A 25,014-nucleotide genomic window follows, 5' to 3' on the forward strand; every position below is an offset into this window, starting at 1 on the left:
CATTAAAACACAGACAAAAAAATAATAAAACGCGGACAGGCTGCAGAGGCCGCTGCTGACCAGAGTCGCGCCGCCTACCGGAACATGTACCAATTGGTACGCCTTAGCGATCAAAGGCTTGTTATTCACAAACATGGTTACCTCAGGGTCAGTTGCTCGTTTGAGGAAGGGAGAAGGGAGTGGATGGCTGAACTGTTATCTTCACTTGCACAGAGCTGTGCGGGGGATGGCTCCTCAACCTAGTGGCTTACGTTATCAGCAAGCTCATGTTGTAATAGGTGCAAATTCTTCCTTGGGATGGATTGAGTCGCAAGGGTAAGGCAACATTTTGCAAAGTGTTTGAATTTCTTGCAGAAATTGCAAATTTTACCATAAGCAATAGAGAACTCCCGACCCGAAGCTTGAGAATAGCTACAATTAGAACATCAAGCAGCAGACCTTCTCTGCTGCCAGGCAAGGGAAGGCTGCAGATGCTTGTTATGACAGGATGTGTCTGTAAGGTTAACACTATACTGGGAGTGCTGCCCAGAGATCACAGACTTAGTGTGAGAAACCGTTATCTCAGCAATCCGACAGGTGTGTTCAGTTTGATTTAGAGTCAGTTCAGTGTTACTAAGTAATTCGTCTCTCACCTTGTCACTGAGCATACCTCCAACGAGTTTGTCGCAGATCAGTTCATCGCATAAATCTCGAAAATGACAGCGCGTAGCCATGTGTTTCAAATCGCGGATAATGCACTCTACAGGCTTGCCAACTGGTTGTTTATGAGCAAAAAACTTGTTACGTTCAATAATAGAGTTCGAAGGGGGGTCACGCAACTGTCTAAACTTTGCAAGTAGGACAGCAGGGTCATCAATCGTTTCTGCAGGCACTTGGATCTGACCGTTTGCGTCTAAAACAGCAGGTTCAAATGTAAAACGGTGTACAACGGTCCACACAACGGCCTCAGGACCAGCCAGGTTTAGTAACACAGAAGCACATATATCTGGAGGATCGTTGCGATGAACAATGCGAATGTAATGATGTAGTCGCACTCGAAAAGGTGCCAGCGTTCAGCAATGTCAGAGTCAAAGATTAGAGGACTAAGAGGGCGAGACGAGTTTGCCATGATAGAGATAACAGACACATAAAATGACAAACATGAACGGAGTAGGTAAGACTCACTTCTTGACACCATGTAATGAGTCGAGTCGTACACACGTCACGATACAACACATATTTATTGAAGTCTACTTACAGCATTAGTCTGCAGGACATTGCAGTAACTAGCAGCTACTCAGACTGAATTACATAAGCAAGCTCTTGGTAATATAAATCGCATATTAGGCAGATCAACTAGTAACAAGCACTACATTTGGTTAGTAGGAAATCTACAGTAAGGAAATCATGTACCAGAGAACTTACGTTTGGGGGGGGGGGGACCTTTTCACACAGAGAATGGTGGGTATATGAAATGAGCTGCCCAAAGAGGTAGTTGAGGCATATACTGTAACACCATTTAAAAGACATTTGGACAGGCACATGGGTAGGAAAGGGTTAGAAGGTATGGTCCAAGCAAGGGCAGGTGAAACTAGTGTAGATGGGGCATCTTGGTCAGCATGAGTCTGCTTCCATGCTCTATGACTCTATAACATTCATTGAATGAGTAAACTTGAAACTTGTACAATTCCAGTTGAAGTTAGTTTGCTGTTAAAGCTCTAATTGCTGATTGTATTGCCTTTATCATCTGTGGATGTGCATAATGCTGGGATCATTAGTAATCTTTCTCAGTTGCTTCTTTCTCAAGTTTCATTTTACATCCTCCCTAATACCTTCAAATAAAACATCCATTACTTATGACATTTACATAAGCACTCATTTAAATGCATCTCTATGCCACGTAATTCATATCTGCTCATCATTCATGCCCCTTACATGTCTTATAAACTATAATCAGTAGTAGGTTCCTTTGAAGCAAATATGCCTAGCGCTCTGGACTGCCTAGTTTTTCATTATTAATATTTCAGATATTTTTTTGACAAAATTTATTCATGGCATATGCTGTGGTGCAGGGCTGAAGATGGGGAAATCCACCCAGAAATCTGCAGACTTTATATCCAGCTCCAGTGCTGCCTGGAGATGTACACAACAGAGATGCTGAAATCAGTTTGTCTACTAGGATCCCTTCAACTTCATTGGAAAGGTATTAATACTTTAAGATTTTAGTTGTGCGTTTGACATTTAGAATCTGTGACTCTACAGGTGTGAAAATTACGTGTAACAAATGGGCAGGTAGACATTTTGAAACGGACTCTTTAAACTAGCTGGAATATAACGTCTGTATATTAAGGGGTAGTGATATATGTCTTCAAATACTTATGGTTGATGCATGATATGTTATAGGTTACGTATTGTATTCTGCATATAAAAGTACCTTCCATTGAAGTAGAGTACAGCAATATTTCCATTGCCTCTTGTATGTTTAATTAAAACCGCTAAGGATACATTTGTGGAACAATTAGCTCCGGAACTAATTGTGAGTTGCAACGAACGAGGATGCAAATAAATTATTCCGCATTAAAATAGAATATTGAATAAGATTGAGGAAGAAATATTGGAATTTTCAAAAGATACCAAATTAACATTTTTCTTAGATGCTAAGTAATTTGAAATCATTATTGCTTGCAATAATTAAATTGGTATACTTTTTAGCACCATGCGACTGTTTAAAATAATCATATAAATCACTGCATTCCTCAATTTATAAATGTGCATGTTATTTTGAGTTTACTGATTTTAGCTAATTGTCCTGCACCTTCCAGTATTACACTTCCATTGGAATTAAATGTATATGGTACTGAAATATTGCCAAATATCATTCTTGAATTTGTTTCTATTTATTCTGATTGCTCCTTGAATTTTCTTTTTTTTAAGTTACAAATCTGGCTCAGGGCATTAAATATAATAATCTGATTATGCTAAATTTGGTTGTTCTATAGTTAATATCCCCCGGAGTGCAATGATCTCCATTTCTTTCTCATTATCTGGGTTAGTTATGAATACTACATCATGGGGAACATGGCCTCTACTGGTCCTCCATAAACACTGAGTTGTTAAGTAGTTTTGCATCAATTTTAACAACCCTGTCTCAATATCTCCTGGGTCCTACTCATTTATATTGGGTTAATTGAAGTCTCCCATTAAAATACCTTCTCTCTTCAGTACACATTTCTTATCTCTTCAAATGGCAAATTGTCCTTTGAGTTAGCTGGTGGGCCACATCATTGACTGTGCAGAAGTCAGGGATCTTCACTTATAGCATGTTGATTTCTGAAGCCATTAGAAAGGAGTCTGTAACTAGCCTGTAAACACCAGTCCCAATGTATCAATAATTCCAGCCTACAATCAAGATGAATCAACTGTTAATGCAATTAGACAAGCATCCCATTTTAAAAGGAAAATACAATTATGGCATATTACTAAAATACCATGACAACTGCTTATCCAACATCTACAATAACAAGTGTTTTAGGCATACTTGCCTCCCATATGGTGTTTGTCCCGATGGATATAATCCAGGAGGATGATATGCCAAAGAATGTTCCTCAATTTGTATTCTTAACATGATCCTTGAAGGCACAATTTAAGTGGCAATATGAACAGAAGATCCGTAATCCTCAGGCATATGCCATATTGAAGAGATAATTTTCAACGTCTTTAGAGAATCTAGGTGGTTGGCAACTGATTTCACAGCGAGCTTGGTGCTCCCGTGATTTGGAGAACTCCTGTTTTCCTCTGATCTGCAAGCACTGGTGCGAGGACTTTCCTTCTCCACAAATTATTAATTATTTCTGGATAAAGATGTAAAATTTCCCATTTTCCCCTCACTCATTGGACTCCCATTGGTACCCACAGCTCTTGAGTAACAATTAATTAGTCATATTTCTGAAAGATGTATTGTCCTTCTAGGTTAAGACCTGCTTGAGAATAGTAATGGGTAAATCTCAAGGAATAAGATAACTACATAATAAGCAATAAGTCTGAAGAAGAGTCCTGACCAGAAACATCACCTATCCATGTTCTCCAGACATGCTGCATGTCCCACTGAGTTACTTTGGCACTTCATGTCTTTTTGTAAACCACCTTCAGCAGTTGTAGCTCAATTTTTCTCTCTGCATTTGACTTCTCACTTTTATTTTACAATGCCTCTGCTTTACCAATATACTTTTGACAAAGCATCAATATATCATAAACTGTTAGGTTCAGTTAGTTCCATTTTGTAAAGAAAAATCACAAGGGATATGTCAAAGGAAATTTTAAAAAATCGACCTAGTCTCTAACAATTAAAATCATGGTCATTGGAACATACCTGATTTGTTGAAAGTCACGGAAATCTACATAGTTGCGTTATTATGTTAATGAACATAAAATCAGAGCCAGAGCTTCCAGAGAGAAGTTACAAAAAACTGTTTCACAGAAAAAGCTGTATAAATGAACTTTGTCCCACAAAAAAGCTGTACTTGCAAACTCAGATAACAAGTTTAAATTTGAGCCTAATAAATAATGATCTTGACTGGCCTAATTCTGATCTTATGTAAACTGAGAAGAAATTTAACAGCAATAGGTATATGACCTTTCTCAAAAAATATATAATTCTAAAATGTGTTGCAGAGGCTCTCCCAAATTATCAACCATTTTCTTACAAGATCCTAATTGACAAGTTGTGCATTAGGACATTTTCTCTCTTTTATGAGAATATATCTGGCAATAGAAATACAGACACGGAGCTGGAATCTTGTGCAAAGTGCTGGAGTAACTCAGCAGGTCAGGCAACATCACTGGAGGACATGGATAGGCAACGTTCGGGTCGGGACTCTTTTTTCAGACTCCTGTCTGAAGAAGGGTCCCGATGCAAGACATTGACTATCCATGTCAAGTCAAGTCAAGTTTATTTGTCACATACACATACGAGATGTGCAGAGAAATGAAAAGTGGCAATGCTCCCGGATTGTGTAAAAAACCCCCTACAAAACAGCAATCTTAACAGCACCTACAAAAAAGCAAAAAACAGTAATTTTAAATAGACACAACACAACAGTAAATTGGTACAGTGAGTTAGTCCCTGGCGAGATGAGAGTTTACAGTCCTAATGGCCTCTGGGAAGAAACTTCTTCTCATCCTCTCTGTTTTCACAGCATGACAGCGGAGGCATTTGCCTGACTGTAGCAGCTGGAACAGTCCGTTGCTGGGGTGGAAGGGGTCCCCCACAATGTTGCTGGCTCTGGATCTGCACCTTCTGATGTATAGTTCCTGCAGGGGGGTGAGTGTAGTTCCCATAGTTCCTACAGAGGGGTGAGTGTAGTTCCCGAATGCACTACTCTCTGCAGAGCCTTCTTGTCCTGGGCAGAGCAGTTCCCAAACCAGATTGTAATGTTCCTCCAGAGATTTTGTCTGACCCACTCAGTTACGCAAGCACTTTGTGTTCTGCCAAGAAATAGCCCTGCTCATTAAACGTAGTTAAATTCATCTGCAGTATTTGAGCCCTAGCTTCAGTACATTTCGGTGAATGCTGTTATGGAGCCTTTATTTCATAGAAACTTCATAAAATTGATAACTTTTCAAAGATGGTGGACAGTGGGCATTTATTATGATCACTGCTGTCTTTTCCCTTTCTTTTAATTTTAAAGAGAAGGACGCGTTGGTGGTTCCCAAAGTAATAGACAGTAGAAAGGAAGAGAGTTCCCAAGCTCCAATTTTAGAAGATACACCATCCTCTCCTCTTCAAGATCTTCAACCATATTCGTGGCATGTTTCCACAGACATAGAAAATACTGAAAGGTTAGTAAACATTTTAATTTTGAAATGTGTTCTATTTACTTTCTCATTTAATTATCTCTTTTTACAGGGATATACGAGAAATGAAAAATCTTCTAAGCAAACTCAGGGAGACGATGCCTTTACCATTAAAGAACCAAGGCAAGTATCACTCCTTATTGATCATATTTCAAAATGATTCTTAACACTTATTTCAGGCTGTAAGTTTGATGATGTCTGTAGACTGAACACCATTGTAATACTTGGTAGTAAACAGAAGTGCAGCCCGTGGGCTGAAATAGGCAGCTTGTCAGTTTTCCAAGGCCTTGGAACAATTTGACCTGTAACACAGCTGGGAACTGCTTACTATAAATATATCAGCCACAGAGGAGAATCTAGCTCATGAGCAAAGCAGAGCAACATGAACTACTTAACATTGTCTTGATTTTTTCCTCATTCTATTTGGAAAGGAAAACACAAAAATATAGGTCCAATCCCATTGAAAACATTGCAACCATCATAAGGTCATGAGGAATAGGAATAGAATTAGGACATTCGGCCCATCAAGTCCATCATTCAATCATGGCTGATCTATCTCTCCCTCCTAACCCTATTCTCCTGCCTTCTCCCCATAACCTCTGACACTGTCTGTCGTGAAATCGTGAACTGTTATTATTGTTTCTAGGAACAAATACTGGAATCATGAATATGAAATGTCCACATGTCATTTTTCTTAATGTATTGTAGTACTATTGCCATGATAATATAAATGCACTCATTTTATTTTGCTCAGTTGAGACCTGTTTATTCTTGGAGAAACAAAGATGTGCAGCTGCTGGTTTACAAATAAAAGACACCAAGTTCTGGGGTATCTGCCTGACCCACTCAGTTACCTCAGCAATTTGAGTCATTTTTTCCTGTTTATTCCTGTTCATTTGATATACTGCATAGTATCTAGAAAATTACTCAACAAATCACCAACTTCATTCAACGTTCACCAACGTTCATTCTCTCAAATATCTTCCACTGAGAGTTGCTTGCAGTTTCTCTTTTTTCAGTCAAACATAATTAAAATTCCAGGGTAGTATAATGTTACACTCTCCTGACTATGTTAGTGGAAATAGTTCAAAATATATTAATTCAATTGTTCACTAATGAAGATGGATCTATGATTGTACAACAGTGTTGTGCAGTACTGATGAGTACTGAAGTCTGTCTCTGTTATAACACTGGAGTGCAATAGTGATGGGGACAGGTCTGTCGCTATTATAACATTGGGGTAAGTACTGGTGTAGACATTTACTCCGATTCAGAATGCTGTATTGTCAGATTTTAATTCCTCAACAACTGGCAATGTTCTATCTAGCTATCAAGGTTCTAAGATCCAGATGTCCCCCAAAATTCCCAACTTTATTCCAGCCCACCATTAATTGTCTCATGGCTCTATCTTATTTTCCTCTTTTAAAATTCTCCTCAAAGTCTCCTTCTATGATCAAGCTTTTAGTAATCTGCCCCAATGTCTTATGATCTGACCTGATACCAAATTTGCTTGGTAATAACCCACGGAAAACCTTAGAATACTTTTTTTAAAGGAGTTGTTATATCAATGATTGTGTTTTCAAGAGCTTCTTGTTTTTGTGCTATTTACAAATTAATTCTACAACCTCAAACCTATATAGGCCTTTCTCACAGGGCGACTTGACGCAAGATGTAACCAGAGTAAAGTGGTCGTGGTCTAGCACGATATCACACGATATAACGGGGGGTAGATAAAGAGTTCCCACGGTACTCGGAATTTCTGTTATTTGTGCGAGTGACTTGTCCGTCTCCCGAGCTTTCCCGTTAAATCTTGAATGAGCATTGTAAACTGTCAAGTGTAATTAAATCATCACGTGGCACAAATGATGAGGGTGAGAGAGAGAAATGAGGGGAGACGTATATACACACACAAAGCAGAGTTTTACTGTGTATGTGGGAGACACAGATGGACTGAGCACAGTACCTCGGTCTTACTGTGTGTGGGAGAGGGGGAGAAAGAGACGTACACTCACAGAGGCAGAGTCTCTCAGCCTGTGTGAGAGGGAGGGAGGGAGAGAGAGAGAGGCACACACAAGGTGGATGTGAAATCTCACCTGCCTGTTTCAGTGACAGACACCCGCCGCCAGTAAATGAAGACACCCCCATCTGTCTCCCCCTCCTCTCCCTCGACTCCCCCACCTTTCCCTCCCAACTCCAGTCCCATCCCGACCCCCTGGGAAACTGAAGGGAGCAACAATTAACTGCTGCCTGCCCGCTGAGTTAAAGAGTTCCCACGGTAGTAAGACGTTGTTAGTTGCGCCCACGTTTAAATTTCCAACGTGTGTTTCAGAGTAAAGAGTCAGTGCAGAATCCTTGATAAAATCAAAAACTGTCTGAATCAGCAGGTTAGACACAAAATGCTGGAGTAACTCAGCGGGCCAAGCAGCATCTATCTCTCAAAGACGTACATGTGAAAAATTTCTCACGGACCATAAAAATGCGGCACCTTTCAGTAAAAAGTCCCTTTTAAAGATTATAGTTATTTTCTTGAATCTCATTAACATAACTCATGAATAAGTTGATGTCCATATGCGGATGCAAATCTTTATTTTTTAAATTCAATCCCACAGAAGACAATTTTTACTCACCTTCTGTCCCCTCTGTCCAGCTTCCAGGTTCACTGTTCGCAGGAGTTCCCACGGTACACGCAAGAGTCAGTACGGATATCGCACTGGCCACTACGTGCATATAATGTTGCAATGTTCAACCACAAGTGTACAAGCCACTCTTGGAGAAATTCAAGCTTGCTTGAATTTTCTCCCGAGTCACCAAGTTACACGAGTACCTGCCGTTAGCGCCACGGTGGTCCACGAATGCCGTACGGTTATCGCAAGAGGTTCCCACGATGTTCAACTCTGGTTAACTGTTGCGTCAAGTCGCCCCGTGAGAAAGGGGTTTTACTCACTCAGCATGGCTGCAGCAATAAAAACATTTAAGATACAGTTAAGTAAAAGACGTAACTTTAGGCACATAGTTTCCGTCTTCGTGTTTTAGTTTAGTTTAGTGATACAGCGCAGAAACAGGCTTTTCAGCTCACCGAGTCTGCGCCCACCTGCGATCCTCATACACTAGCACTATCCTATGCACTAGGGACAATTTATAATCTTTACCAGAGCCAATTAATCTACAAACCCATATGTCTTTGGAGTGTGGGAGTAAACCAAAACACCCGGGGAAAACCCAGGTGGTCAAGGGGAGAACATACATACTCCGTCCAGACAGCTTCCATAGTCAGGATTGAACTCGGGTCTCTGATGCTGTGAGGCAGCAACTCTACCGCTCTACCACATTGTCATCCTGAAAACATCATTCGTACTCTCATCATTTCCAAATTATTCCTGGCAAAATTATTTGTTTGTGAGGCTTCTTTTTTTAACATTAAACTCCAAACCATTTCCCCCACTACACAGGCCATCATTTTCCCATGATGACTCCCCGTCCTCCAGTATTACACATTTGACTGCATTTGACCCATGTCCATCTAAACTTTCCTATCCATGTTCCTGTCCAAATGTTTTTTTAAATCGTGGTGTTGTACCTGACTGAACCACTTACACAGACAGCTTGTTCTATATACTGTGAGTATCACTCTCTGTGTGGAAAAAGATGCCCCTCACGTTCCTATTACATTTACCTCAAATCTATATTCTCTATTCTTGATTCCTCAATCATGGGAAAATACCCCTAATGGTATTGCACAGGATATAAGGTCATCCCATCACTCTCTATGTTACAAGGAATAAAGACCCAGCCTGCCCAATCTCTCCCTGTAACTTCTCTGAGTCCAGGCATCATCTTCGTAAATCTTCTCTCCGCTCTTTTCAGCTGAATGGTATCATTCCTATAGCTGGGTGACTAAATTGAAAACAATACTCCAAGTGTGACCTTACCAATGTTTTGTATAACTGTAACGAAACATTCCGATTTACCTGCATGCTAAAACATTTCTTCACCACCTTGTACACCTGTGATGCCACATTCAGGGCACTCTGTACTTGTACTCCTAGGTTCTTCTACAGCTAAGGGGAACAAAGTGGCTCTAAATGCAGCCTGACTGACATATGCGTTTCTGATCTGAATGGCAAATGATTTCCCATGGTTATTTTGGACTGATTACCAACCATGCAAACTAATTTCCATTTACAAACATGCAATCATACAGAAACAATGATAGAAAACCTACTTTTTTTTAATGTGTTTTAATCAATTAAATCAATATGTGAGGATATTATATTTTTCATATTTCTTGTACAGATGATAGCAGTCTCCTTAATCTGACTACATATCCACTCGTAAGACGGAGGAAACGACGATTCTTTGGACTTTGCTGCCTCGTGTCAAGCTAGGATGCTGAAAGAGATTGAAAGAAAACTTAAATGTTGTTATTAATTCTTTGGAAAAAATGCTTCTGGAGAGAAGATATTTCCCCTTGCTTTCTCCAACTGTCCATTGTAAATATCTGTTTTATTTTTGCTGTACAGGATGGTCATTTTTTTCTATTTTTATTCTTTTCTGAATTCTCTTTTGAGAACTATTACAAGTATTCATGGATTCCCCAGCAGTGTTTTGCGTGAATGTACATTTTAAATTTCATTTTCATAAGCTGAACCTGCAAAAGTTTAGTTCCTATACATAAAAAAATATACATGTTTTTTTTATAACTTGATAAAGGTATATGGATAAATGATGTATAGCTCACAGCCTAATACAGATAGAATGGCACATGTATTTCCTTAAAACTGCCTTGGAATATAGAGTTGCTGTGCTAAATTTGGAAAAAGATGAAAATGTAGTTTAAATATAGTAATAGATTGTTTACTCGAGAAGTATCCCTTAATTAATTCCTTGCTTCCTCTGTCTTCAAAAAAATCAGTGCAATAGAACCCCTATAGTTCACAATAATGGAAGCAATCTTTCTGTGGACTATGCCATTTGACTAATATTTGACAGACTCCAAAGTTGAACAAGATATGATGTAATAGGATTTGACTGTAGTTGTGGATTATAAATTCAGATGGAATTCAGTCTGAAAAAGAAAGAATTCAAGAATGAACTTTTACCAAACATAAGGAACATTGCTCAATAATCATCAGGATAGCAACTCAGATCTCTACTAAAAGTATTGAATCAATATAATAATATTGTCATTGTACAAATTATCGGTGTAGTTATGCATATAAAAAGTTGTTCATAATTTATAGAAAATGAAGGTAGCAGATCTGGGTGAAGCAGAGTTTGGATTATAATGAACAAATTGTACATGTTCAGTTTTGAAAATTGACCGATATGGTATGATTTACATAAGTACAATTTTTATTATTTCCATAAGATAATATTATGAAAAGCCAAACTATTTATTTTTGGTAAAAAATTAGAACAAGAGACTCTGCTGAAGGGAGGTGCATTCTGATCTTTGTAAGCAGATTGGTCTTTATGTGGGACAGGCTTTCTGATAATTCAATGGAAGCAGTTGGTATCATTTCATCAGAAAATAACACTGCTCAAGTAGTTAGAGATTCAGCTTGAGAGGGACTACTGACATTGGACCAGTGATGTCAAACTTATCCATCACTGCGTTTCACTTACTTCATATCTAAGTATTTTGTAAAGTAATGGGTAGAAATTGATAACCATGGTTAGGTTAGTCCAAATCTCCATTATCATTGTGGCAGTGTTTTCTATAAGAGTGGTAGGAGGAAACCTGAAAGGACTTCCATTGTCTGGTAATATTTGTATTTCAATTAAAAAAACCCAGAAACCTTAGAACATAGACTAGTATAAAAGAGGAACAAGCCTTTCAGGCCACCATGACAGTACCAACCATATTGCCAATCTAACTAATCCAATCTGCCTGCATGTGGTCTATATCCTGCCTGTTCATGTGTGTGTCTAAATGCCTCTCAAGCATTGCTATTGTATCTGTTTTTACCACTGTAAAATATTTGACGTATACATCTCCTGTAAACTTTCTCACTCAATTCTCAAATCGATTGCATTTAGTATTTCACATGCCCACACTGGGAAAAAAAGACTTTTACTGTCAATCCCATCCATGCCTTTTGTATTTTTCTAAACTTCTATCAGTTTGCTCCTCAGTCTCCGATGCTCCAATGAAACCAATCCAAGTTTGTCTAACATTTCCTTATGGCTAACTCTCTCCAATTCAGGCAATCTCTTCTGCACCCTCTCCAAATGGTTTTACATCCTCTGTGTAGTGGGGTGACTAGAACTGCACACAATATTCCAAATTTAGCCTAAATAAAGTTTTGTAGCGTTGCAACGTGATTTTCCAACTTTTATACTCAATGCCTTGTTAGTAATGTGTATGGTAGAGGATACGTGAGACTTAGGGTGAGGAAGCAAACGATACAAATGACATAAATCCAGAGGCAATTTGTGACTTTGTCACCTGAGTGCTAAACTAGTGGTGCTGATTTAAGCAAAAATCAATCAGGCTGGTTTAGTCCATGAGGTCATTCCCCAGATGTTGAACCTGAAAGTGTTCACGTTCATCTGCCTTGAGACAAAAAGTGATTTTTGTTTTTAACCAGAAGAGGAATTCATGCAAAAAAGACCATGTGCTATCTGGCACAAGATGTTTATCAAAGAAATCTAGCAAATAAACTGCAATATTTGGAGTGCAGAATACTGGCATTCCCCCAGTGCTAAATCTTACCATTTTTGAGAAAACCTCAACAAAACTGTTGGAAATACTCAGTGAGTCAGGCAACAGCTGTGGGTTGGAAACAAAGCCAATATTACTAATCCCTTTATAGATGATATTAAGTCATTTTGTTGCACATGTACATACATAATACAATTTAGATTTGTAACAAACGTCACTCTATAAATTTAGCCTTCAGTACCATAGTGTGTGTTCTTTAATTTTGTTTGAATTAAAAGAATGACTCAATCTAACGTGCAATATATTAAAATCTATAATGTATCTATAGCCATGTATACAATCACCTTGTAGCAATTATGACACTTTGTTAATAATAGAAAATAAAAGCATGATATCTACATATTAAGGATTGTGTTCCATTTGATGTCCTTAGCTATGCCAGAGATAATTCTGACTGTTAATTGCGAACACATTTTACATTAATTAAATAAGTATTATATTAAATCTTAAGAGTTGACAATTATTTATTGATTATAGTTACTGGTGAAAATTGGATCATTTGCATCACCGAAAGAATGTGCATATTTTAGAAAGAAGGCAGCCTTAGCAAACCAGGGGGAGTTTGTTTCCAACAACAGATGAACAGAGAAATAGAGGGATTGGAAACATGAAACATATTTATTCTAGCCAATCCATTTATCATTCATGCCAATAAACAATTCTAATCACATTTATTTTGTTCCCATATTCGTTCATCTTTTTATCTGTGACAAGCACCAACACAGATTCTCTTGCAACCACCTACATCTTAGAAAATACCAATTACATCAATTGCATCTTCAGGCCAAAAATTGTTTATCACTGATCAACTTGAAAGTTACAGAGACACAAGAGACTGCAGATGCTGGAAGTTCTAGCACAGAAACAAACTACTGGAGATGAGTTAAGCAACATCTGTAAAGGGAATGTGATGATCAATCTTGCAGGTCGAGGCCCTGCGTCAGGACTCAATCAGGAGGATAAGAGCAAACGTTTGTGAATCTCCATTTATCAACTTCACTAATAGCCATCCAGATCTTCTATGCTGTGGCATTGCAAGTGGGAGCAGTGTCTGTAACACCATCGCATGTGGAGTCAGAAGTGATCACGGTCTCTACCGATTACGGTGGGCGGCGTGACTCTCGTCAGCAGCGGCCTCTGCAGTCTGTCCGCGGTTTATTATTTTTTGTCTGTGTTTTAATGTAGTTTTTGTTATTTTTTGTTGGGGGGTGTGTGTGTGGGGGGGTGGGGGTGGGGTGAGAGGGGGGAGGGGGAAAGTTTTTAAATCTCTCCATGCACTGGAGACCCGACCTTTTCTCGTCGGGTTTCCGTTGTCGTTGGGGCCGCAACGAGGAGCGGCCTCCAACAGGAAGAAGCCGGGGACTCTGGTGCTACGACTCACCGTCGCCGTCGCGGGGCTGGCCGAGTCCGGAGCGGGTGGAGCGGTGGAGGAGCGCTGCTGCTGCTGCTGCTGCTGCTGCTGCTGCTACCGGGGAGTCGGAGGCTCCAACGGCAGGTCTGTGGACGGCGGCACCGGGAGCCCGCGGCTCCCTGGAGGGAGACCGCTTTTCAGGGCTCCTGCAACGGCGACTTCCCCCGCCCGAGTTGCGGGGTTGAAGAGCTCCTGGAGCGGGGCCTGACATCACTGCCCCGCGAGGCTTGGAATGGCCTCGGGACTCTGCGAGCGCACGCTGGGGGCTCTAAAAGCAAGACCCGGTGTGCGACCTCGCACCACCTGGCGTGGCTTTATTGGCCGCGGGACAATCGCCATCGCCAGCCGGGGGCTTTGACTTTGACTCTGACATCGTGGGGGGGGGAGAGTGCAGTGGAGAGATAAGTGTTTTTGGCCTTCCATCACAATGATGTGATGGATGTTTATGTAAATTATGTTGTGTTGTGTCTTGGGTCTATTTGTTTGTAATGTATGGCTGCAGAAACGGCATTTCGTTTGGACCTCAAGGGGTCCAAATGACAATTAAATGTATCTTGTATCTTGTATCTTTGTTGATCACTACCTCTTTGATGACCCTCGGACTCTCCTTGATCGGAATTTGCTGACTTTACCTTGCACTAAACGTTATCCCCTTATCATGTATCTATACACTGTACATGGATCATTTCTAATCATGTATTGTCTTTCTGCTGACTGGTTAGTTGTAACAAAAGCTTTTGACTGTACCTCAGTACATGTGACAAACTAAACTAAAGTGAAACTAAAACTGTCTAAGTAACAGCTGAAAATAATAGACTGGTCTGTCTCCAGACCTGGAATAGCCCCTGATATCAAACCTCTCTGAAGTTTTCAATATGTCTCAGAAACACATAAAATATTAAAATCCAAAAATATTTTAACTTTTTAAAAATACCAAAAGCTGAAGAAAAGCAAAAGCTGAGACACCAGGACATTTAAAACAATTAAAAGTATTTCACTGAATACAATGTACATTGAATAAAGTGAACATGATCGGCATGTCACCAGTGACACCTGTGGAATAAATGAAGTAGTTGCAACATGAATAGAAAATTGGCAAAGTGAATGTTTAGTTTAGTTTAGAGATACAGCACGGAAACAGGCCCTTCGGCCCACCAAGTCCGCACCGGCTGGTGATCCCCGCACATTAACACTTTCCTACACACACTAGGGACGATTTACATTTATATCAAGCCAATTAATCTACAAACCTGTATGGCTTTGTAGTGTGGGAGGAAAACGAAGATCTCAGAGAAAACCCACACAAGTCACGGGAGAATGCACCAACTCCGTACAGACCAGCACCTGTGGTCAGGATTGAACTCGGGTCTCTGGTGCTGGAAGGCAGCAACCGTACTGCTGTGCCACCGTTCTGCCACGGAAGGAAGCATGGTGAACTTTGTTTTTTGGACTGGAGGATCAGTACCAGGACTATTGCTTTTCTAAACATATAAACATATGTTAATCATTTGGATTTGGATACGTACAAGCCAAAATGTGTACATTGCCAAATTATATGCTTGGAAACAGTGAGCTTTTGTATCTTTTTCAATCCTTCTAGTACACTCAAGGATATCTTGTAGAATGAAACAAGCAAAGAATTGTATTAATAAAAATAATCTTTAAAATGGTACACAATAATACAAATGCAATACAGACTACAGGTAATAATAGACCTCAAGAGCATATGGGCAGTCTGATGGAATAGCAGACATAGCAGATGAAATGTTATGCAGTCAAATACAAGATTGAGGAGAGGTTACATAAATTAGAGGATAACACTGACAATAAGTAAATGGGATGCTTGGGATGTACAAATAAAGGAATAGAATAGAAAAGCCAGGCAGTCACTATGAACTCTTATAAATAAACAATAATTTCCATTATAAATGGAGAACTTGCAGTTTTGCTTTAATACGTGTTTGCAAAAGACGAGTTGGATATAACATGTGATGAATTAAAGAAACACTATTTGTTTACACGGGCCAAAATGGTTATAACATGATTTCGATCAGGAACTGGAGAACCACTTAAAAATCACTTTCCTGACAGTCTCAGGGAAAAAAACCTCCCCGCAGTAATCAGACACTACTGGCATTTAAAAACAAAGCTGTTACTTTAACCGCGGGTGGTTATTGATATTAACAAGCAACCACTTCTAATGGCGCTTGTGCAATAATACTCAGTTAAACAATGTAACAAAACAGCATGTTTAGCATGCAGAAATAAAAATAAACGTATTGCTTTTGAAAAGACCATTAGTTTTGAAACTCCGGTTGGAAAAGAACTTTGTTATTGCGAGTCTGAAACTTTAGCCCCGAACCCCCTTCCCGATTGACACAGTTTTCTATAACACAAGGTTTCTTAGGATTGCAACTATTGTGTTGTAACAGAACTACCTGAAATGTGTCCAGTTCTGGGCAATACATTTCAAGTGCAGATATGATTGACTAGGATGATTATAGGGACAAGGGATTTATTCATGTGGCTAGACTGGAAAAGCTGGGATTGTCCTTCTTGAAATAGAGGAAGTTGAGAGGAAATTTATCACTCAGATAAAACAGAACTAACAACAGATCGTGCTTTAGCAAAGGCAGCTATTCCCAGATTAAACAACAAAGTTTGGTATAACAAATTATCATGGTTAGTTTGTCGTCCACGCTGTTCTAAAATGTACACTCATTCTCAATTATAATGAACTACTTCCTCTTTTTAACAAAACTTGCAAATGCAAGCAAATCAACTATCTGCATACTTTAATTATATCGGCAGAAAAAGCATTTATTAAATAGTGTATACATAAACAATATAAATTAGTATAAACGTACCAATACACAAATGTACTTTTACTTAGTTCTCTCATCTACAAAATGCTCTACCACAAGCTACACATAACATTTGATTTGTATGGGTGTCAGGGGTTATGGGGAGAAGGTAGGAGAATGGGGTTTGGAGGGAGAGATAGATCAGCCATGATTGAATGATGGAATAGACTTGATGGGCCGAATGGCCTTATTCTACTCCCATCACTTACAACTTTATGACGTTATGATCTCCTCCAAGCTCCTATTTTAAAATGTCTGGACTTTGCTGTGAATTCATGAACCGTTTCCCTTGTTAGAACCGTACCTGTGCTTTACTCGCACCAGAACAAGCCATCTCCAGACCTGCTGTGTGTGGCTATAGCACACTGAAAAAGCCACAATCCATGGGATGCCTACCACTTGACTAACTTGTGCCTGAATTAACCAGTTAAATCTTAATTTTGCTTCTCGCTTCTTTTGTGAGATAAGTATATTCAATCTGAAATTCCCCAAACGCCATTAATCAAACAAATATGGCAGGTAACTCGAGTAATGGTGATCACTGTCCAGATTCTGTTTAACACTTCCCTATTTTCTCAAAATGCATCTTTTTTTGGCATCAGCCTTTATCATCAACCTCTTTTACAATCCAACTTAATATGTAGATTTCTTGCCTGTCCTCTGACCTCTATTTCTGGCATCTGTGTTTTAGACCAGTCACACCCACAACGTGATTTCCATCAATTTAGTTTTAGTTTTAAGAGATACACCAACGAAACAGACTCTTAGGTAAACCAGGTCCTCTGCCAACTATCGATCGCTCATACATGCTAGTTCCATGTTATCCCACTTTGTCATCCATTTCCTACACGTTAGCGGCAATATACAGAGACCAGGTAACCTACAAACCGGCACATCTTTGGGATGTGGGAGGAAACTGGAGTACCCAGCGGAAACCTACACAATGCCCACACGTTAACTTCAGTTTCACCAGGACTTTCTGATGGCACATTCAGTCAAATGCTGCCTTGATGTCCAGCTCAATAACTCTCACCTCTCCTCTGGAACAGGTCTTTGGTCCATTTTGGTCCAAGGCTGAGATGAAGTCTGGATTTGTCCAAACTGGCATCAGTGAGTAGGTTGTTACTGAATAAGTTGCACTTGTTAGCACTGCCAATGGCATCTCCTATCACTTTGCTGAATGCACTGTGAAATTACCAGGAGTAAATGTGATGCATTTGTGCTTGTCCACTTCAAGGAAGATTTACTCCATAGGGCTGGCTGTCATCCAATATGCAATTCCAATATGTATATCCAAGATGTATGGCGCCTGCCAGCGACAACATGTTGCCAACAACCAAACAGAAGAAGAAGATTACTTACAGCAATAAGCAACTTACCAGGATAGGAAAAACGGCAGAAATCGGCGCTGTAATGGACAAGCTGCTAGTGCACCTGAAAACACTAGCGATTTCGCGATCTCCAACAGCAGCGGGAGCCTCCTACTGTAAGTGTTCCCAGGACCGCTGGGGAGAACCCGACCCGACTGGGAATCAAAGAGACTGTACCTGGAAACACCTCCGGAACCGACGAGCAGGATTTCCCGGGAGCAACGGAGCTGGAGCTGGTTGGCAGAAACAGCAGGTACAGTAAACACAGTACCTGGAAACAAAGGGGAAGCCTCCATTGTGTCCGTAAACATGGCCGACAGGCAGGACTTCAGGTCAGACTGAAGCGCAGAGGACTTCGGCCCCCTCTCCCTACTATCCTACTGGCCAATGTACAGTCCCTTGAAAACAAAGTGGAGGACTTAAGGGCAAGGCTGCTTTATCAAAGGGAGCTAAAGGAATGCTCTGTGTTCTGTTTCACAGAGACATGGCTCACCCCCAGCTCCCCAGACTCAGCGGTCCAGCCTGAAGGGTTCTCCATCCACCGTATGGACACTTTACACTGGCATCTGGGAAAGGGAGAGGAGGGGGCGTCTGCCTCATGGTCAACTCTGCGTGGTGCTCAGACGTGGCAGTCCTGTCCAACTCCTGCTCTCCACACCTCGAACATCTGGCGATGAAGTGCCGTCCCTTTTACCTTGCGAGGGAATTCACCTCCATCATCCTGACCGCGGTCTACATCCCACCCCAGGCAGACGCCCGTCTGGCACTGGAGGAGCTGCACGCCGTGGTCAACAAACACCAGACGTCTTACCCCGAGGCATTTACCACCATTGTTGGGGACTTCAATAAAGCAAACCTTACGAAATCGCTCCCTCCCCAACTTCCACCAACATGTCTCCTGCTGCACCAGAGGACCAAACACCCTCGACCACTGCTACACCACCATCAAGAATGCCTATCGCTCTATCCCTCGCCCTCACTTCGGTAAATCCGACCATACCGCGGTGCTGCTTCTTCCTGCCTACAGGCAGCAATTAAAGAGCGCACCCCCAGAGGTGAGGACTGTACAGAGCTGGTTGGGGGTGGGGGGCATGAGTGCAGAGGAACAACTCCAGGACTGTTGGAGTCTGTAGACTGCGCAATGTTCAAGGGCTTGGCAATGGACTTAAAATAATACGCCACAGTCGTCACAGACTTCATTAAGAAATGTGTGGAGGACTGCATCCCGACAAAAACCCGAGTGTTTCCCAATCAGAAGCTTTGGATAAACTTTGAGATCCGCACTCTCCTGAAGACCAGACACTGGGCATTCATGTCTGATGATACAGTGGTCTACAAGAAGTCCAGATACGACCTTGGTAAGGCCATCAAAAAAGCCAAAAGGGACCTGCTCCAAGCTGGAGGATGAGACAGATGTTCGGCAGCTGTGGCGGGGCCTGAATGAAATCAGGAGGCGTAGCATCACTCCCTGATGAGCTCAATGCGTTTTATGCAGAGAATACTGATGTGCCTTCCCGAGCCCCCATTCGCTGTGATGGTATTTCAGTCTCAGTCACAGAGGCCCACGTCAGGAAATCCTTCAGAGGGGTAACCCTCGAAAAGTGCCTGGACCTGATGGTATACCCGGTCGTGTTCTAAAAACCTGTGTGGACCAACTGGCTGGAGTTTTTACGGACATTTTCAACCTCTCACTTCTGAGGTCTGAGGTTCCCACCTGCTTTAAAAGGGCATCAATTATACCGGTGCCCAAGAAGAGCAAGGTGACGTGCCTCAATGACTATCGACCAGTGGCACTAACGTCGGTGGTGATGAAGTGCTTCGAGAGGTTGATCATGGCGCAAATCAACTCCTACCTCGACAAAAACCTGGACCCACTGCAGTTCGCTTACCGCCACAACAGATCAATGGTGGATGCGATCTCGCTGGCCCTCCACTACGCTCTGGACCACTTGAACAACAAAAACTCATATGTCAGGATGTTATTCATTGATTACAGCTCGGCATTTAATACAATCATCCCCTCCAAACTGGTTACCAAACTCTCAGAACTGGGTCTCTGCGCATCCCTCTGTAATTGGATCCTCGACTTCCTCATTCACAGACCACAGATGGTTCGAATTGGTGGAAATGTGTTAACCTCGATAACAATCAGCATGGGAGCACCTCAAGGCTGTGTGCTCAGCCCCCTGCTGTACTCACTCTATACTCATGACTGCGTAGCTGGTCATAGTGTGAACACCATCATCAAGTTCGCTGACGACACCACTGTTGTGGGACATATCACTGATGGAGACGAGTCGGGGTATAGAAGTGAGTTCGACCGACTGACCAAATGGTGCCAGCACAATAACCTGGCCCTCAACACCAGCAAAACCAAGGAACCGATTGTGGATTTTGAAGGGGTAGGATGGGGACCCACAGTCCCGTTTATATCAATGGGTCGATGGTGGAAAGGGTCAAGAGCTTCAAATTCCTGGGTGTGCACATCTCTGATTCTCTCCTGGTCCGAGAAAACTGATGCTATTATAAAGAAAGCACATCTGCGCCTCTACTTCCTGAGAAGATTACAGAGAGTCGGTTTGTCAAGAAGGAATCTCTCTAACTTCTACAGGAGCACAGTGGAGAGCATGCTGACCGGTTGCATCGTGGCTTGGTTTGGCAACTTGAGTGCCCAGGCGCGAAAAAGACTACAAAAAGTAGTAAACACTGCCCAGTCCATGATTGGCTCTGACCTCCCTACCATCGAGGGGATCTATCGCAGTCGCTGCCTCAAAAAGGCTGGCAACATCATCAAGGACCCACACCATCCTGGCCACACACTCATCTCCCCGCTACCTTCAGGTAGAAGGTACAGGAGCCTGAAGACTGCAACGTCCAGATTCAGAAACAGCTTCTTCCCCACAGCCGTCAGGCTATTGAACTCAACTCAAACAAAACTTTGAACATTAATAGCCCATTATCTCTCTATTTGCTCTTTATCTGTTTTATTTATTCATGTGTGTAAATATTTATACAATGGTACTAGACCAAGTGCAGGCCCCGTGGGGTCTGTTTCCCCAACGCGCGTTTGCCAGGGCGGGGGGGGGGCTACGGCATCACATTCACACTAACCACCCCCCTAACACTGGTGGGGGAGGGGGGTAGAGGGAGACGGGGTGAGAGAGGGGAGAGTGAGAAGAGGGAGGGGAGGGAGGGGAGGGGGGGAGGAGGAAACGAGAGAGATTGGGGGGGAGAGGAGAGCGGGTAGGGCAGGAAGTGGGGGAGATGGGTAGAGCGGTGGGAGAAGGGTAGCGGGGAGTGGTGCAAGAGAGAGGGGAGGGGGGGAAGGGGGAGGGGAGGGGGTGGGAGGGGAGGGAGGGAGAGGGGTGGGGGTGGGGGGGGAATGGGGGGAGAGGAGAGAGGGGAGGGGGTAGAGATGTGTGGGGGTAGCGGAGAGAGGGGGAAGAGTGTGGTGGGGGAGGGGGAAGGGGGTGGGTAGTGAGGGGAAGGGGTGGGGGAGAGGGGGGGGGGGGATGGTGGGGGGAAGAGAGGGAGTGGGGTAGGAGGGGGAGGAGAGGGGAGAGGAGTGAGGGAGGATGGAGATGGAGAGGGGGATGAGAAAGGGGTGGGGGAGGGGGAGGAGAGAGGGATGGGGGGGAGGGAAGAGAGGTGGGTGTGGGGGAGGGGGGGGAGAGGGATGGGGTGGGGGAGGAGGGAGGGGGAGGAGGAGAGGGATAGGGGGAGGGGGAGAAAGTTGATGACGGGGAAGATGGAGAGGGGGGGGGAGGGAGGAGGGGAAAGAGTGTAGAAGGGAGGGGGGGGAGGGGGGTGGGGGAGAGAGGGGGAGGAGAGTGGGGAGGGAGAGTGGGATGGGGGAGGGGGGAGAGATGGTGGAGAGAGAGGGAGGGAGGGGGAGAGGGGTGGGGGGGTGGGGGAGAGAGGGGTGGGGGAGGGGGAGGGGGAGGGGGGGTGTAAGGGGGAGTGCAAAGGGAAGTGAAGAGTGGGAGAGTGAGGGGCACGGGGAGAGTGGGGGGGGAAGAGGGACAGGGGTAGGGGAAGGGGGGGGGGAGAGTGGGGAGGGGGGGGGGGAGAGGAAGGGGAGGGAAGAGGGGTGTGGGAGGGGGAAAGGGAGAGGGTGGGGTTTAAGGGGTAAGAAAAGGGAGGGGGGAAAGAAGTAGAAGAGTGGGGAGGGAGAGAGGTAGTGGGGAGAGAGGGGGGAGAGGGGTGAGGGAGGGGGGGGGAGGAAGAGAGAGGGGTGGGAGAAGGGGGGGGGAGGGAGAGGGAGAGGGGAGAGGAGGGGTGGGGGAGGGGAGGGGGTGGGGGGAGAGAGGTGTGGGGGGAGGGGAGAGATGGGGTAGGGGGTAGAGGGGGAAGGGTGTGGATGTAGGGGGGGAGAGGAGTGGGGAGGGGGAATGGAGGGGGGGGAGGGGAGAGGGAGATGGGGGGGGGGTGGGGGGAGGGAAGGGGGAGAGGAAAGGGGGTGGGGAGAGAGGGATGGGGGTGGGTGGAGGGAGGGGGAGGAGAGAGGGGGGGGGGGCAGGGGAGGAGTGGAGAGGGGGGGATGAGAGAGGGAGGGGGAGAGAAGTGTGGGGGAGGGGGGGGAGGGGGGGATGGGGGGAGGTGAGGGAGGGGGTAGGGGAGGGAGGGGGAAGATTGTGGAGGGAGGGGGGGAGAGGGATGGGTGGGGGAGAGAGGGGAAATAGTGGGGAGGGAGAGCGGAAGGGGGAGGGGTAGGAGCAGTCCATATGTTCCCCATTCCCTATCACCCCCAATCCTCTTTCTCTATTCCCACACACGTGCTTGATGACACGGGCTGCGGGGGGGGGGGCTGGTGCAAAGGCATATGCAAATGGGTCCATTCCGATTGGACATCTGTGAGCATTGGGCATTGTGACATCACACGATGGAACGTTCACCAACGTTCTATGGGTGAGAGCTGACTTTTTTTTAACATTTTGAAATTTTGGTGGGGGGCGGTGGGTAGAAGGATTTTATTAAAAATGTGTACATAAACACGACGAAATTTAATCAGGCGTGGATATTTGGAATGAAAAGTGAAATCTCTGCCGAAATGGAAAAAATCTCTGCGTTTCTGCGCGTGATGTTGGCGTAGCAACGAATCAAAGGCTAGCACCCACAAACACAGCCAGGCAGAAACACACACACACCCACAGAGTTTAAATATATAGATAGGTTAGATATGGGCACACTGATCTGTTCTGTATTCATGCCTTCTATATTCTGTTGTGCTGAAGCAAAGCAAGAATTTCATGGTCCTATCTGGGACACATGACAATAAACTCTCTTGAATCTTGAATTCCTCTGGAAGCAAGCAATATACAAACGTTAGTCCTTACAAAGTAGTTCCAGTTAAATTTCCACTGCTTGCTATGTTTGAACTGAGACTGATTTCCTCCCTAGGGTCTCAGGGAAGTCAGAAGATTTATCTTCCAAGATTTATGCTGAAGCCGTGTTTACACAACCAGAACATTATGCCACCAATAGTGCACATTATTGTAGCATGCCACTGTAATGCATAGAGTCAGTGACTTCAATGTGTGCTTGAGAATCCAAGTAAAGTGATGAGCTAAAAAGTCGTTCTGGCTGCAATGGGCTATTTTTCTGTAATCCACAAATTCTGGGTTTCCAGTCCACTAAGACAATGGTAGCAGGGCTAAAAGCACTGAGAAATAGCAAATATCATGCTGGGAAATCTAAAATAAAATAGCAACAGCAAGGGGAAAATCCCACCCACTCTCGACTGTTATCTCCTTATGAAAAGGATTCTATCACGTCTGGCAGTTATGTACCAAGTTATAGTTGTACCAAGTTATGCATCTTGGTGCAACTATAAGTATGCATGCAATGAACATTTACCCGTCATAAGCAAAACATTAAGTGCTGGAGGCACTCAGCCAGTTATTTTGCCTGAGGAAGGCTGCTTACTTGCAGTGAAGTAGGTGAGCCAGCAGGGGTCACCATAGGCAAAGCAATGCACTTTTTTTCCAATAAATTCCAATAAAACCACGTGGGTGAGAAATTGGAGTTGATTTCTGGAGTTTTCAGAGTACTCCTGGACCAACAAAAAACATCAATAACACACATACTGACATGGAATAGAAGGCACAACAGAAGGCATCTTGGTACAACTATAAATATGCTTGCAGTAAACATAAACCAGTCATAAGCAAAACACAAAGTGCTGGAGTAACTCAGCCGGTCAAGCAGCATCTGTGAAAGGAATAGAAAGGCATTTTTTTAGGTTGGGGCCCTTCTCAGCAAGATTGTAGTAGGCTAGAGAAAGCTGAAAAAGAGGTGGGGAAGGGACAAAACCTGTACAGGATTGTAGACTAATTTGCTTGGTAAAATTGTAAATTGTCCGAAGCGTGTGTTGGGTGGTGTTAGTGTGCAGGAACCAGTGGTTGGCGTGGACTTGGTGGGCTGAAGGGCCTGTACCTCTAAACTAAACTAAACTAAACTAAACTAAACTAAACCAGTTGGGTACTTAAGAGTGGATTCATTTTTATTAAAAGATAAACTGGAGATTGAGTTCAGATTGGGGATGTTTTTAGGGTTTTCTTTGTATTCAAAGAAAATTGCATATCTTCAGTTATTAAACATCTCAAGAAGTGCAGTGATCAGATCTCCAATATTGCTACCAAACAGAAATCAACAAGGACAGTATTGATCCTTCTTACAACATGACTGAACTCTTTACCTGGCACTATCACATTGTTTTTGGTGGCAGGTTGCTGCACATAAAAAAGCTGCTATATTTTCTACATTATAACAGTAAAAACCCTCTGAAATAAGTTAATTGAGTGTAAAGAACAT

At 43.1% G+C, this 25,014-nt stretch overlaps 1 protein-coding gene and 1 long non-coding RNA gene across 4 annotated transcripts in view; one reads left to right on the forward strand and one right to left on the reverse strand.

Moving 5' to 3' along the window:
* rgs7bpa (regulator of G protein signaling 7 binding protein a) overlaps nt 1-10,263 on the forward strand; it is a 61,707-nt gene extending 51,444 nt beyond the window's left edge. For all 3 annotated transcript variants that reach the window (XM_055634990.1, XM_055634997.1, XM_055634984.1), the window contains exons 3-6: nt 2,052-2,182; nt 5,667-5,817; nt 5,885-5,955; nt 10,126-10,263. In XM_055634990.1, the coding sequence (XP_055490965.1) occupies nt 2,052-2,182; nt 5,667-5,817; nt 5,885-5,955; nt 10,126-10,217 (445 nt within the window). In that variant the 3' untranslated portion in view covers nt 10,218-10,263. The remainder of the gene's footprint in view (nt 1-2,051; nt 2,183-5,666; nt 5,818-5,884; nt 5,956-10,125) is intronic.
* Nucleotides 10,083-25,014, reverse strand: part of LOC129696917 (uncharacterized) — a 32,058-nt gene continuing 17,126 nt past the window's right edge. Inside the window, exons 2-3 of the long non-coding RNA XR_008723421.1 lie at nt 12,548-12,604; nt 10,083-10,221 (exon numbers count right to left, since the gene is read on the reverse strand). This is a non-coding gene — a long non-coding RNA (uncharacterized LOC129696917). The remainder of the gene's footprint in view (nt 10,222-12,547; nt 12,605-25,014) is intronic.

Source organism: Leucoraja erinacea, chromosome 1 (genome assembly GCF_028641065.1).
Source record: "Leucoraja erinacea ecotype New England chromosome 1, Leri_hhj_1, whole genome shotgun sequence".
Taxonomy (NCBI): Eukaryota; Metazoa; Chordata; class Chondrichthyes; order Rajiformes; family Rajidae; genus Leucoraja; species Leucoraja erinaceus.